At 35.4% G+C, this 17191-nt stretch overlaps 2 protein-coding genes across 4 annotated transcripts in view; one reads left to right on the top strand and one right to left on the bottom strand.

Annotated features, from left to right (window-relative positions):
* Positions 1 to 17191, top strand: part of LOC129797424 (uncharacterized) — a 36347-nt gene that overhangs the window by 1372 nt on the left and 17784 nt on the right. The gene's annotated exons all lie outside the window — the stretch shown is intronic.
* LOC129795805 (uncharacterized) lies at positions 812 to 8257 on the bottom strand. Its single transcript, XM_055837701.1, has 4 exons — positions 8184 to 8257; positions 2546 to 2670; positions 1751 to 2480; positions 812 to 1685 (listed from the first exon to the last, which is right to left on the bottom strand). Exons 1-4 carry the CDS (start codon positions 8255 to 8257, stop codon positions 1667 to 1669), a joined length of 948 nt encoding a protein of 315 aa, XP_055693676.1. The 3' UTR covers positions 812 to 1666.

Genomic DNA, 17191 nt, shown 5'->3' with positions numbered 1-17191 from the left:
CGCGTTGCCCTGGCGAAACTCATACACTATATGTAACTCTATGAATTAACTTGGCAATCCCAAATGGTGGGCACGTGAATAGAAATGTTCAATAATCACCATCGATCGACATTTTATATATGCGGTGTGCAAGAATGCCTCTCAAGACAATGTCCATATTTTGCTGTACGTACAACTCCTTCAGTAATGTCGGTAGGTACTCATAAATTCTACGCGTCCAAGCCCACAACGTTATTAACTTTTACTTCAGAGAGAATTTTTTTGTCTCTTTCAACTTGGCCGTGTGTCAGCATTCTCCAAAATCATTCATCTCGGTGTCTCTGGCCAGAAAGAAATACCAAAAGAAATAAAAACCAATAAAGTAGTCCATCGAACGGACTTGAAGATGTGGCCTTCCACTCAACTCATTATCGTGTCAAAATAGCCAGCACAGTGGAAAAATTCTTCTCCACGTCTTTTCCCACTGCCGAAGATTGCTTCCTCCCAGTTCCCCAATCACAAGTATATCGGAGCAAAAAAGAAACTCCGCCGAAAATGGCAAAGCAAATTATTATATACTGAATACACTGGACAAATAACAAAAAGGCCATATAATTGAATTTTGTTGGTATATTTTGAAAGAGATGCTGCTTCAATAAAACCATCTATGGAACCTTACCAAGCGCACAGTAATTGTGATTTCTAAGACTATATATAGTTCTTCAAACTAATCTTTGAAATTTTTCTTGATTTTTCTTTTTAAATTCATTAAACGCTTAATTATTTGTATGTATTTTGTGAATGCAATTTAAATACACACTTAAAATTTTCACCGTAAATTTTACGGAATGGGCATTCTACGGTATTTCTGCACGCATCTTAGTTAAAATTCTTTAACTAAAATTTTAGTTAAATGAATTTAACAGAGAAATACGAGAAAACCGAAATATTTTAGTTTTTTTAACGAAATCTTAGTTAATTTCTCTATGATGTCTCCGTATATTTTAACAAAAATCTTAGTAATTTTTACGGTAACGACAAAAATTTTAGGGATTTTTTTTAGTAATTTTAACTAAAATTTTTTAGTAATTTAAACTAATTTTTTTTAGTATTTTTAACTAAAATAAAACAATTTAAACGGTTTTTTTTGTTTTTGTTTTTTTATTAAAATTATAAATAAAAAAAAAGTATTAAACTCAGGGGGCTCACAAGTTGACTCCCTGATGGAGTGAAAACTTCCACAAACAAGACACAAGAACTCCTCTGCGCGTACAAATTGGCTCCCGGATGGGACGAAAACTTCCACAAAGAAGGCACAACTCCTCGGTGCGTACAAATTGGCTCCCGGACGGGGCGAAAACTTCCACAAAGAAGGCACAAGAACTCCTCGGTGCGTACAAATTGGCTCCCGGATGGGACGAAAACTTCCACAAAGGCACAAGAACTCCTCGGTGCGTACAAATTGGCTCCCGGATGGGACGAAAACTTCCACAAAGGCACAAGAACTCCTCTGCGCGTACGAATTGGCTCCCGGACGGGGCGAAAACTTCCACAAAGAAGGCACAACTCCTCGGTGCGTACAAATTGGCTCCCGGACGGGGCGAAAACTTCCACAAAGAAAGGCACAAGAACTCCTCGGTGCGTACGAATTGGTTCCCTGATGAATGATGTGGGAAATCTCGGTGCTTTAGCGCTCACGCAATTCCCTGTCGGTGAGAAATGTTGTCTTTTAGATTGAATTTTTAAAGAAAATAAATTAAATATGGCATACCTTGTTTGCCGGAAACTCTGAATGAGCAAGAACTCCTCGGTGCGTACGAGTTGACTCCCGGATGGGACGAAAACTTCCACAAAGGCACAAGAACTCCTCTGCGCGTACGAATTGGCTCCCGGATGGGACGAAAACTTCCACAAAGGCACAAGAACTCCTCTGCGCGTACGAATTGGCTCCCGGACGGGGCGAAAACTTCCACAAAGAAGGCACAAGAACTCCTCGGTGCGTACAAATTGGCTCCCTGATGGAGTGAAAACTTCCACAAACAAGACACAAGAACTCCTCTGCGCGTACAAATTGGCTCCCGGATGGGACAAAAACTTCCACAAAGAAGGCACAACTCCTCGGTGCGTACAAATTGGCTCCCGGACGGGGCGAAAACTTCCACAAAGAAGGCACAAGAACTCCTCGGTGCGTACAAATTGGCTCCCGGATGGGACGAAAACTTCCACAAAGGCACAAGAACTCCTCGGTGCGTACAAATTGGCTCCCGGATGGGACGAAAACTTCCACAAAGGCACAAGAACTCCTCTGCGCGTACGAATTGGCTCCCGGACGGGGCGAAAACTTCCACAAAGAAGGCACAACTCCTCGGTGCGTACAAATTGGCTCCCGGACGGGGCGAAAACTTCCACAAAGAAAGGCACAAGAACTCCTCGGTGCGTACGAATTGGTTCCCTGATGAATGATGTGGGAAATCTCGGTGCTTTAGCGCTCACGCAATTCCCTGTCGGTGAGTAATGTTGTCATTTAGATAGAATTTATAAAGAAAATAATTAAATATGGCATTACCTTCTTTGCCGGAAATTCTGAATGAGCAAGAACTCCTCGTTGCGTATAAGATGACTTGGGACGACGAGATGACGTGGGAAATTCCCTGAAAATTCTGATGAAAACTTCCCCAAGACTGCTCACAACTTCACTGCTTGACATCAACTGACAAAGTTTTTCTTCGCGGCGTTTCTTCAGGAACAAATTCAAAAACCGTTTTTTTCAACGAATATTTTAGGTAATTTTACTAAAATTTTAGTGAGTTTTCATCGAAAAAGACTAAAATTTAGTTTTATTTTACTAAATTTCTACGTAATGATTAAAAGACTAAGAAATTTAGGTTTTTTTACTAAAAAAAAAAATTAACTATATTGATTTCGTAAAAAAAACCGAATGAATTATTTAATTTAACTAAAACTTTTGAAAATTTTCTGGTTTTCCGTTTAAAAAAGACAAATTTTCCCGTAAATGTACATTTACGGTGAATTTACCAGCAAATTAACTAAAATTATTTTTAGTGTGTATATTTTTTTAATATTTAGTTAGGTCAGTAGCGAGACCTTGTATGACCTTCACATTAAAGAAAAAATACAAGAAATAATGAACATCTTGAATTACCTTAGTATAAACCTGTTATATAGAATTTCCGATATCTACAAAAAAGAACCTTTCATCAAAAATTTATGAATTAATACAAAAATCCAGTTATAAGAGTTGGTGTCCCACAACGTGTAGAAGTTAGTTTATGCGTTATAATACGATTTGTAAGCATTATCAGTAGGCAAAGTTGATTTTTTTTGTGAAATTCAGTAATTTGATGCATAAAAATGGTCATATCTCTAGTTCTATAACACCTACAGACATTTCTTGACTAGTTATGGAAAGGTCTTAAAATAAGCTAGAATATGGGATAAATTTTGATACTTTTCAAGGTCATATCCAGAACACAAAATGGCGGCTTTTTGTTTTACCAAAACAGTATTTCGCATTTTTTGTCCCGAAGGAATGGTTCTAGAGAATTTTATTGTTCTAGAAAGTTGTAGAGAATCGCAAAACCTTTAATTTGATACCAAGATGAGCAAAATCGGTCAAGCAGTTCAGGAGATATGGCTCTTACAACTTTTTAAATTCATGATTTTTTTAAATGGCCATATCTTCTAAACGGCGACATAGAATTTCTTCATTTTCGGACTGGTGAAAGATATTCAGTCCGGCTACAACATATCAAAATTTAAAGGAAATCTATAACAGATGTTCGGAGATATTGCCCCTTAAAGTTAGGCAATTTTTGTTTTTGATTTTAGTGCCTCTTGCGGATGTTTTTGAAACTTGAAATGTTCTAAAGAGTTGTAGGGCTTCTCAATACCTTTCATTTGATACCAAGATGGTCAAAATCGGTCAAGCCGTTCTCGAGTTATATCGAAAAAACAATTTTTGCTTTAGGCCGCCATATTTGCTAAACCGCTTGACCGATTTTCAAGTCAGAATTGTTGATGAAAACATCTCACTGAGCTCTACAACATAATAAAATTTCAGACCTCTAGCTATAAGGGAAGTGGTTGACGGTATTTCAAAATGGCGGACGGCGGCCATCTTGGATTTTGAAAATGCGAAAAAATGAAATTTTACACCCACATTTCTATAGAAAACTTCAAACCGAAAGTCTCTATCTGTTACTGTTCTCGAGTTATAAGGCAAAGTTTGGACCACCGGAAGGCCGGCAGGCCGGCCGGATCAAAAATTTTCCACCACCATTTTTGGAATGTGGGTTGTCTGAAACGTGCTCATACTAAGTTTGAGCCCGATCTGAGGTGGTCGGAAAATCCGACGATTACAATTCTTAAAAATTTAAATACTAAGGGAGAGATTAAAAAAAAACGAAAAGTTTTTTAATAACACAGTTTTACTTAAATCAAAACCTAAACCTAATTCCATGAAAAGCTAAATAAGTTCTAGTCGAAAGCAATATCTCAAATTCAAACACCGAAAAAATCACCACACCCAAAAAGAGGTTCGTCGCTTCCAACAAAAATCTTTCGTTTGTGACATTATAGGAGAGAATGGGCGAATCTTTACAATGCACAAGTACCATCGACCTTTCCACGACGAAGTGGCACGTGAAATTATCCCATGTATTTTGCCATCAATTAGCAATAATTGCCAACCAATTGCTCTATTAGCACCCGACAGGGGGAAGAATAGCAAAGAACAATTTTCATGTGTATCTCGACACATCAATCGGAAGCTGTGATGGTGCGATGTTCCGATTGTACAATATATATGTACATTCGCTGAATCACATGAAATTTTATGCAAGTGCAAAAGCAAATAATAGAATGCACCGAAATGGGAGGGAATTCGCGCGGAGCAGATCGGAATCCGTCACCAATATATACCTATACCTATAAATTCTCAACAGAGAAATTGCATAACTTGCAATTGAGATAAATATTTATGATAGCTCACCACAACTCCCTCTAACAAATCCGTTGGAAAATGTGCAACACACATTCCGAACTATATGGCAAAAAAGGCGCACTTTATTCCACATTATAAGCTTCGTGGGCGCTAAAGGAAACCCACCGATGAATGGGAGACTTGAAGTGAATGCACGTTGAGTCACAAATATTCCAAAAATTTAACAATACACGAATTTTTAATTACACCCGTTGCGCAAAAACCCCCGCTGAATTAATTATCACTCCTCATCACATATTTATATGCAGCTAATTTCCTCCAGACTTATGAGTAGGTTTCTCTGTAAACATCGGAAAATAAACTTTGAAAACGAGTCTACCTCATTTTCACAATATTTTAGCGCGAGGATCAGTGATTGGCACGTTGCTTTGAAAAATTAACATTCAATTGTGTCGCCTATAAATAAACATTTTTTTTCTCTTATAATATACCTACATATACTTTCATTATTTTGATCATCGGTTGACCACGAAATTAAAAGTGAATGCGATGCACAAGAGATTTTATCCACATTGCAGAGAGTCTGTGGTTGCTTTTTTGCATACATAAAAGCAAAGAGATTTAATGGAATTAGTGTGAAGTGGAACAATTTGTTGCGGAATTTTTGCTCAAAGATTTCATCTCCCATTGAGCTTTATACATATGGATTTCCTATTTGGGAAAAGATTTGTTTGGCATTGTTCATGCTATAAAAATTTCTTCCATTCTATGCAACTATGCAAAATGAAACATAAATTGTGGAATAAATTCATAAAGGAGTTTGTAAGGTAGTGCAATAATAAATCAATATAGATCTGAATTAGATTAAGACCTATCGTCGCAAAATCAATAAATAGCACCTTTCTCCACTATTTTAGCGGTTTTGTGTCTTTTAGCTTGATCCAAAATCTTTGTAACAAGAAAAAGAATCACAGCTGAAAGAGCAAGAACAAACGTGAAGAATAAATATCGGTTTTAATAATTTTTATATCTTTTTCTTTTTTTTTTAATTCTTTATTATTTGAAACAGTTCATCTTGCTCGGGCTACAACCAAGTAAGCCTCTAATTCATCATATTGAAAAATCCAATAAAATCTTTACTTAATCATTCAACTTCAACCTCAACCGAATTTATTATGTTGAGATTGCTTCTGTAGAGAAAAAGCGGTTTGACCGAAAAAAAACTCTCCATTATATTTTGTTATTCGTCAATGGATTAGTCGGTAATTTATTGCACCTTGGAATAGTTCCATAATGTTTGATATGATGCAAGAAATGCTGCAATGATTTGTGTAAAGAACCTCACGAACCACACGAAGATTTCATGCAGGAAATTTTCAATTAAGTTGAGTACATACTGAGAAATTCTTCTCATAGATTCCCTCCAACTCTTTGATACTTCGGTATTTTGAATGGATTTTTCCCCCCAAAAATCAAGGTTGATAAACATTGGAGATCGGAAATTGACCTTCATCTTATGAGGCAAGTCAGAGGTGATCATATTCATTATGACGGCCAAACATTTTCTCCCAATTTCCTTCTCAATATTCCGGCATGATTAATGAGGCATCATGTTAACCAAAGAGCATGGCTAATTTTCCTTCAATTGAATCTCCCCTGGGATTCAAGTTTTTGAGAAAATAGATGCGCTTTCAGACAACATAAGAGAGATTTTTTTCATGAAATTGTAATTCATCCAACATTACCCGGCTACCAAATTTTAATCATATCGAGTGATTCACATTTGTAATGGCAATCATAAAAGATTTAAATACTGGAACTTTCTCGCTCCATTAAGACAAATTTTTCACTATTTATCGTGCTGTGAGATGCGCAAAAGAAGAAAGGTAACTCAATAGACAGTGAGTGAACTACTAAATTATGTACCATAATGATCTCTTATGCTTTTTCTTCTTTTATTATTTCGTGTAAATTTGTAAAGACAAAAAACTCGGAAATAAAACATGTGAGACGAAACTGTCCCATGGTGTGGGCATTAACGATTCAAACTGACACATTTTAGTTTAATCTGCCACATTCTACAGTCAAAATTATCTCTCCATCGAGATGGTAATTTGCCCAAAAGAGTGAATCTTGGAATTTTTGTGAATCGTATAAATTAACAGTGGATTCCAAAAAAAAGAAGCCAAATCGTGCTTCAAAAAGACGGTTTTCATGTCGCTGTGGAAGTTTTTGTGTATGTTTGTTGTTATTCATCTCAAAATCATCTAAATTTTTCAACATTTCCGTCAGGTTGTCAAGTAAAGGGTTTCATTTTGAGCCGATTTTAGCTTAAAAAAAACACAATGGAAGACTGAAAGATAAGAAACTATTTGAAAGATAAACTCGTAAATTTTTCGCAAGGATCGTCAGCCATTTATGACGAATTGAATTCCTTCTTGGAAGGAAATAAAATTGTAATGGCTAATATCCATTTTATTTAAGAGTTAATTAGCATTCAGTGAGATTCCCTCGATCACCACACAACGACGATAATGTATAATGTATATAGTTCTAGCGTCGAAATACGCAAAGAACATGAGAAATAGTTTCCTAAAAAATGTTTCTGATGAATCTCAACTCGTTTTGGCGGATCATTCATATATACCTGAATTTCTCATTCTAATTTTATACAACAGGCTTACCTCAAGGTCAGTGATGCTTGGGGAATTTGGGGAGATGTTGATTTCAAACTTCTTCTCCCTCGATCAGCCGTGTGTCAAATTGCAAAGATCATCCTCAACCGACACGGAATAAGCTACGCGTTGAATGCAAAGATATAAAAAAAGCCCATAGGTCCATGGAAACGAAAATTGCGCACAATTGTGACTAAAATATGTGATTGAATTGCAAAAAAAATCAACTGAGAAGAATCATTAGCGGCAATTATTCGTGATCATACTCAAAATTCTAGCGGCAAACGCGATGATAGACAGCGATCGTCCCGGAATGGTTAATTAATCGCGAATATCATGATGTTGGACAAGGTTGCTTGTATGGTCTGCACGGGTTTGCACATCTTTTCCGCCTTTCTACCGGCCAAATTTATCGCGTCATAGCTTGCGATTGGAATCAGTGATCGTCTACGTGGGGGTCATGAACATATCAATTTCTCCTATTGGCTATCGCGCAAAAAAAGTCTCCTCTGTGCGTGGTATGCTAGCACTTTCGAATTTGCACAATTGTGCACATGAAGATTTACGAGGGGCAACACCTCGAAACTGGTCCAGGTGAGTGACAGTGTTTAATGAAATCGTCCAACTGCATACCGCGCATGATTGCGAACGCACCAAAAGAAGGGAGCGCACCGTGCAATTGAAAGCCACACCGGCGAATGGACATACAAATGCTGGTATTCCACCTGGTACTTTACAATTACTACACCTTTTCTATATCTTCATGCTTAAATGCAGTACTGATGATATAAGCGAGCTTTCTTGACGAATTTTCCAATGAAAAAATCTTGTACCAGCTAAAAGATTTTCTCTCATTCTTAAGGCGTTTAAGGAAATAAAAATTTCGAGAAATAAAATTCAATCGAAAATTGAACATTAAAGCTGTAAATGGTGTTGGTGATACTTAATCTCATGATCAGTTATATCTATAGCAATCACAGTAAATACATATCAACAAAAAATCAATATACTCTGCATGATATGTTCAAACAACAATTTAGGAAAAAAGTTGTTGTTTTGCTTGGAAAAACCTCCACTTTTTTTTTTACCACCCGTAAAATTAACTCGAAACTGGTATATTATTGCGGTTCAAGGAAATTTTCGTGTTTGACGCCATTCACTCTCATTTTTTTCAATGAAAATTTATGTAGAAAAATTTTGCAATTTAAAGATTTTACTGCCTCAGATGCAAATACATACTAAAAAAAATCTACTTATGCTATTTAATTTTGCATACAAAGATGAACAGATGACTCACGAGGAAAATTTTAGCTGCTGGTTTTTTTTTCAAATGACTTTTTCTTAGTATCTGATTACCCATTTATCCCATTTAGTCATTAAAACATGTTTCTATTATCACCTTTTAATTGAGGTTTTCATTCTCTATGGTTTTGCACGTATTCTCGCGAAATAACAATATATTAATAATTTAGTTATTTGCAGGATTAATCTAATGTATGTAAAATATCAGAGTGTGGAACATTTCTGTTGTCTGGCAGAAATGTCTTCAATGAAGCATTTCGCGGGTTTCTTCAGCATGGCAACTTATACCGACAAATCTTTCTGAAAGATCCCCTCAACAAGCAAATACCATTCACTTTATTTCTATTTCTTCGTGTCTAAGCAAAAAAAAATCACCGAAGCTCAATTTCAAGACGCTAAGTGAATTCTCAATGCGCAACGCAACGAATGGGTTTTTTTTTGTCCCAAGTCAGCGCCAAATCAGCATTCACTGAGCACTTGCTTAGCAAGTTATCTTTTCAAGTTACTTTATTACACCTGCAAAATACTGGAACGATAACCTTTTATGTCACTCTGTGTGAATGCAAGTAAAAGTGTATAGAAAAATGTATTATGAATTTTTTCTTAGAAGTACAATAATTAAACTCATTAGTTGAAATTAGGGTGCGGGTGAATTTTATATTAGACTCTCTCCTTGATCGTGTTTGATGTCACAGAGCGTGAAGAAATTCTTCCCCCTTAATTCTATGCTAGAAGAATATTCTCATGAGTCTTTGGGTAGCACACAAAGAATTAAATCTTCAGCACAAAACCCACCAAGAACCACAAATACTTCTTATTTTATGAGGTGTAATCTCCCAAGAATTTCCATACAATTATATTGGGCATTGTATTCAAGTTCTCGAGATGTTGATGATGATGGAAAATCCATTGTAAACTTCCTCCTGCACAACAACTCCGCACCTCTTTCACTCTCGTTACTATGCTTCGATAGAGACTTTTCAATGCACTCACAGCAGTCCTGGTGGAATGTTAATAGCCAGTGACGACAATTTGAAACGATTATTTTCGCGTCAACAATCCAGAGAATGATGCATTAACTCGACGTCCCAACATCAAAGTGTGTGAAGAGACGCGCCATCCTAATCAGTTTATCTTGTACCCCATGAAAGACTTACAGCCATTTTATTCACTCTCAATTCTATGCATTCCATCGATGCTTTCTGTTGAATGCTATTAATGCTACTATCATGGAAAATGGGTGTGAATTGTTAATAAATATTAAACTGGATTCTTTTCACCACACCAAGGAGGGTTTAATGGTCAGGATGATCGGACAAAAATTAAGCTTTTCTCTCTCCTTTAAATTAAACATTGAAAAAAAAAGAGAATGAGGAAAAAAGTCTAGACTTTCATTCATATAAAAACTGCAGTTTTCAGCAGATAAATTCTGAATTTGCGACCATCGTCGTGAGTTTCACGTACATATACAGTAAACCGAGTAAACCACACATGATTTATGGAGACACCGGTATGCTCTTTATCGTGACGGAAAGTGTATGTGTGTCCCTTTTGGTGCGGGATTTCCTCGATCTCATGTACGCTCCTTCAGAGCCACACGAGCGACATGGAGGAAGAGTTCAATAACCACGCAAGTCTAGCAGCCTCTCTTGTGACCCGCGAACTCAAACGCAGCCACATATAGTGTTACATAGCTCACAGCAGAAAATGCAATTCTGCCATTTATGCATTTTACATTTTGCATGCCATCCATTCTCTGTGTGAATCAACTCGCGTTTCACCTCAAACATCAGGCAAATGCTTAGCCCTTCCCGGGCATGGGCATGCAACAAAAAAAAGTACAAGTATCCCCCTACAGTAGAGAGAGAGAGTGACTATAAAAAAATTACCGAGATTCTCGTTGAAATTGTGAAGCCTTCTGCAGCTCGGCACGTCCTCAATGTACCGCGGAATTTACGGAATAATGGCAAATTACGACATACAGACGTTTTAGGTATTGCCTGAGTGGCAAATTGATGATTTATATTATTTTTAATTATTATACAACTTTTCTAATAGTGCGAGATGGTGTGCAGAATAAAAAATCACCTCATTGGACTTATTAGCCTGTTTTGGCGGGAAGCAATTGCCGAAGGTTGACTCCCCGTCAAAGGCCCCGCGGACCGTTTAGTTAGTCACTCACAAATTTGCCAGGTTGGACAATTCAGCGGAAAAAGGTCTCCTTCAGCTAAAGGCAGAGAGACATGACAAAATTTCAATATCCGCTCCCGACATGTCACAATCGAATGCGACTCTACGTTGACTCATATGTACAGGTCTGCCTACATGTGATTTGCATTGAAATATGATTTGGTTTCTTGAGTAACTGAAGGCCGGTTTTAGATCACATTTTTTTGTTGTTGCATTGATCACTTTTTTGCCGGAAGACTTGTAAATATTTATCTCAAATTGGATTTTTTTACGCGGTAATATTGTTGAGAATTTTTGTAGTTTGAATTTTATTGCGTATTCTTTTTCTTACAATGCGCGTGTGTCCTTTTTTTTCCATGTTAAGAACTTAGACATTATTTTACATGGATTGGTAATTATTGAAGAAAATATTAGTTGCAATGATGCCAGAAAAAAATATAAGACATCAATTCTTTTTTGCTTTATTGCCAATTTAAGCAATAAGTGATCTGAGAAGTTTATAGAATATTCTCACGGAAATTCCAAAGTGTTAGAAATCACGGGAAGTCTGCACACGGTACTTAGAATATGATTGTTGACAAAATCGTCATAAAAATGTCTTTCGGGATTTTACAGCACAAAAAACTTGCGAAAAATATTTTTCTATTGCTTCTCATCACGGAAAGTTTATGATCAAACATTTCTTTGAAAACACGTTTTATATCTTTGTATAAGGAATTTTTCTAGAGAAAAAATATAAAATATGGAATTTCTAAGTATGTCCTATTTAAGAAGTTTTTTTTAATTATTATATTTGCAAAAATCGCAAAAATATAGTTTAATTTTTTTTAAGTCAAGAGTTTATACAGAAAGTTTATTATAAATCGAGATTAATAAGATGAAAAACGTGTGGTATGTCATCAACTAAGTCAACCCTTATTAAATGACTTTCAAGGTGCGACTGAACACCATATCTCTCTATAATCATTATAATACTCGTACAACAGGAAATATTTGTTACTATTCAATGTAGATTTGAAAATTTATTATCATAGCAAATTAGTGGTCGCTTAAGTAAAGCACTCGAGATAAACACAGCGTGACGTGATGATGAATTTCTTCTCACTCTATTAGATGCAAATGAAAAAAAAAAAAGTTTTTTGGAAGAAAATTTATTAAATTTTTAAATTTGGACGGTATTTTTCATGTTGCAAATTGCAAAACAACATGCACCCCACTGTGTCAATGCGTTGCACTTTTTGATGAAATACCCAAAGTGAAAACTTTCCCTCACCCAGTAAAACTGCATTTCGGCGGCAACGCTACGACGGTAATTAGAGCACAAGTTGCACACAGCATTTCCCATGTCTCTCAGAGAGAGTCTTTTGGAATGTTTTGTAAGATTGTTGAAATTTGAGGCAATAGAAAATGAAACAAATGGCAATCACGATTTTATCTCACAAGAGTGGTGGTGAATTCATTTCATCTTGTGGATTTCTTTCCGAAAAAAAAGGCCCACATGGAGTCAAAAAGTATGCAATTGAGTGAAATTTTGAGATGCGAAAGTTGATCTCGAATTATATACAAAATACCATCGCACATTATCATCCAGTTATGTCTTTCATCGTTACCCTCACAACCTGCTATGCAGCCCAGAAATTGAATGTTTTTCCGTATTGGAAAAGACATACGAGTGCCAGTGCAAGATATTAATATTCAATTTGTATATGTTACACCGTCCCTGGGTCCGATGGTGGATCTGTGAAATGAATACACGGTGCTGTGTGTATTATATATAAAATTTTATGTGCGGTTTCCACATGCCGGACAAAAAATTGCCCCAAACCGGTCTTGAACTCATGGAGGATTGTCGGCTCAGACCGCTGGGGGCACTACGGATGGCCACCGCCGCAAATTATCCACAACTCTTAGCTCTTGCGAGACATGGAAGATTGCAGACAATTTCTCAGTCTCCTCAACACACACAGAACTTTTCGTCCAATGCGATGCACCCACAATATGACCATGAAGAGATTTTAATTCGATATGCGTGAACTTTCCCCTTCTCCTGACCTCAACGTAACACCAGACCGCAAAAAGAAGAGCATAAAAAATGATGAATGCCGAAAAAACTAAGGAAGATCATTATTCAAATTGGCAAAAAAAACCAGCTCAAACCATTACAAAATCTCTTAATTGCCGAGATGATCGCAAAATTAGAAAGACAGGTGAGACAGAAAAACTCAACACTTTCCCTCCACACTGTCTGCGGAGATCGCAAAAAGCCATACAAGCAAGCAGTGCACAAACGACACTCTTTTATGCATTCACCTTGTAAGTCATCACAGCAAATAAATCTTCAATCTATGTGAGATTATGTGCAAATGCGAAAATGGCTATGTTTTCCACTCCAGCAGAGGAGTGGACTCCTTCTGCAAAATTCCACATTCAGTTTCAATAAATTCCAATCATAATTCCCGTAAGCACATTTTCAAATTGCATTATATTCAAAAGCACCACCTGGAGGTATATCATTCCGCAAGTGGGTATACCAATAATGGTGAAATTTCGCGATGGTGGAAATTTGTTGCATTATACAAATCGAGAGTAACTTTTGGAGATTTCGCGATTTATTTCTCGACAACGAAAATTGTTACTCTATTAAAGTGAAGGCAATTAATTGCAGATTATTTGCTGCGGACATGCTATTGCTAAAAATAATCTGAAAAAAATTTATATGCCAGAGTTTTGCAAACTAATGAAAATTTATTTTTTTATGAAAAGTACCCGAAATTTCCCAAAAATGTACCGGAAGAAAATTTGAAAATTTAGATCAATTTCTGAGGAATGAGTGGTGTTCAATAAAACACTGAATTAAAGACGACCTCTAAATATTTCTGTATCAAAGATAAAGATTTTTTTATTCTTCCTTAAGTACTTGTACGTATGTACATATGTATATACTTGAAAGAACAAAAACAGTTCTAAATAATTATATTTGAAAAAGGAATTAACTTACGAAAAAGTTTTCCAACCAAAGAAAATTAAGTACATATATACATTCTTCTGAAAGCTATTGAGCCAGTGGAATAGACCACAGGTTTTGTGAATAAAATGTAGAGAACTGAAAAAAAGAGTAATAATTTATATAAATAACATTCAGCACTATTACATTAAAAGGCGAAACATTCACAATTGTCAGCGTTCCAATCACATTTTCGCCTATGTATGGTATATAACAGTTCCAACGTGGTTTAGCATGGGGCAATTGCTGGATTCATGCACCTCTTTGGTAAATATGCTTTTAGAGTCATGACAGCTTTTACTTTCAAACACCGTCATTTCCAACGAGGCTGTGTACCGTCAACTTGGAAGAGGTCGCAAGATGAGCCAAAGAAAATGAGGTTGTGGAATTTGAGTGGCTCAAAAGAAATGAGTTGCCTTTTTTTTGCTTCCCGTCGCAAATTCCAAATTAAAATCCAAACTTAAGTGCAATCTCTCAATATAATGGCCAATAATTGCAAGTCCTCATTGTTCAAATTCAATGGCATTTATCACACAAGAGTGGCTAGATGTAATTGGATTTTATTGGTTGTGAAAATATAAGAAAAACTTTGACTAAGAAATTTGATAAAGCCTTCAAGCTCAAATATTTTCTTATATGACTCACGCGGTAGAGTGTCTTACGAAAATGGTTAGTTTCATTGGTGAAAAGGTGGTGGTTTCAAAGAAGAATGGTACAAAAAGTCAATGTTTGTACGTATACCTACCAAATTGTTTGAAAAGGTCAACCTATTCCTTTTTGCACTACAGCGGCATTACGATGCCGAGAGATGAATAGTATATAACCATCTTTGAACACAAATCAATTAAACATTCTCGAAGACACTTTCCATTTTGTGAAACCTAAAATTGCCAAAAAAAATAAAGTTAAACAAAATTAACGCGGTGCTGAAGTATTGTAATTAAACCTCTTTTGCATGAGAAAATACACCAAAGAGACACGTGAATGCATATTTGTGGGATTTCTCTGTAAGCATAAAAACGATTAATATTAACTTATCATGCGGCAAACATTAGCGCATGATAAAGCTACTGACGTGTACATTTCAATTGTCTCACAGACATACTTAGCATTAAAATAGACAGAAAATGATCATCCTTCTTTCTCAAAATAAATAACGAGAGCATAGATGTAATATGTAATGGAGTGCAAATGTACTCCCACAATTTCACTTTTATTTTTTACACAACAATTTAGTGAATAAACAGAAACGCGGTGCTGAATACAAAGTGCAGAAAACCATGTTCACGGATTCGTTTTAAAATTCTCCAAAAGAAATGGAAGAAACCATAAAAAAGGCATTATGTAAGAAAACAAATATCAATTCATGACTTTTCCTTTCATTTCGAACGTTTTTCTATCAATTGGTTCTTTCAAATGTTGCAAATGAACTAATTGGTATTGTGAGTGGGTATGAATCTTCGATATGAAGATTTGGTATTTTTTGAATCAAATATCTTAAAAATATTTAAATTACAAAATAAAAATTTTAAATAATTACTTATTTGATTTTAATTTTTTCATAAAAATATATGGTCAAAAATAAATTTATATTTTATCTTGACTCTTTTGAGTCATTAATCTACTAAAGAAGTTATACTGCTCATTTAGTCTAGTCATGTAGTAAATTTCCTAAATTTCATTTAAATGTACGAATGGAATAATTTTATTGTTCTTTTTTCCTTTTTCCTTATATACCTGTTTTATGACAAAATTCAACTTCCCCATTCTTCCAGCATTTATTTTTACTAATATGTGTACATTATTAAATAAAAGCAAAACATGTCTGGGTAAAAAATATGATGACTTAATTAAATTACTTTTTCTTAAAAGTTTAAAAACACTTAAATGTTGTTTGTGTTTTTTCTCTCCACTTAGCAGATATTATTTCTTTTTAATTAAAACGATTAAAAGTACAAAGAAATAAAAAGAAAAAGACAAAATCAGCATTATTTCTTCCTGCACAAAGAATGAAATATTTTATTTAAGGTTCTTTACTCTTAAAAGCATGTTCTTCTATATAATAAAGAGAAAAAAAATCTTTCCAAAAAAACTCAATGATTTTTAAATTTATGCTATGCATATACATCGTTAAATGTTCTAAATTTGGAAAATTTGTATCACATGAATATAAGTGAATAATTTCCTTTAACTACTGAAAGGATTACCTTGAAGTCCATTAAAGTGACTGAAGGGGATTGCCAACCAAACATTGTAGTTCTCGGACATGGCTTTTCATTGAGGATTGACCTTTATCAGTTGAGCGACAAAGATAATTCTAACAGAAAATTTATTCATTTGCAAATGGATAATGATTCACAGTCGCTTCTTCTTGCAATTCACTTTGCTGTACAAGCTTTCAGCAAAGTTGCCTATTTTGCCATCATCATCATTGTTGTTTTAAGACCATTAGCCGAGATATCGAATGAAGTATTAAATGTGATATAATTGAAAGTATGAATTATATGTGCAATGATGATTGTTAATGTGTGTATACCACTCATTTGATCTCTAAGTGAATTACTTCTTGTGTGAGCCTGAAATCCCATGTACAAGTCAAATATACATACATTGCAGCTCTATTGTAACCACGCGAGTTCCATTACTTGCTTGGCTGAGCTTAAGAAATTTGAGGTATTTAGCATTTATTTCTTAAAATGTAACTGTGCTGTGTGTGTATGTTTTGGCATTATTAATTGAATCCCTATGCTTTTTGCTATATGTAATATTTTACTCTTTGTCACATACATACCATTATTGCCACCGCATTCCCCATTTGTGTATTTTTTTTTACAAAAAGAAAAAGAAGATATTGCAGTTCTCACTCAGTTTTGTTATATAGTGGCATTTCCTAACTTGTAAAATACTCTTTGCGCATGGTATGAATATAAACCAGAAAAATCACGTAAATTCACACACAATTGCCAATAATGTTGCTAATGCTGTCTACCATTTAATTTACACCCTCGCTTGCTTTCGATCAGAATCAATATTGAAAACAGACAAATCATATGCATCAGTGAACAGAGTCATGTGATT

Source organism: Lutzomyia longipalpis, chromosome 1 (genome assembly GCF_024334085.1).
Source record: "Lutzomyia longipalpis isolate SR_M1_2022 chromosome 1, ASM2433408v1".
In the NCBI taxonomy this organism is placed as follows: Eukaryota; Metazoa; Arthropoda; class Insecta; order Diptera; family Psychodidae; genus Lutzomyia; species Lutzomyia longipalpis.
The sequence above is the reverse complement of the archived record's forward strand: the minus strand, read 5'-3'. Positions and strand labels throughout refer to the sequence as shown.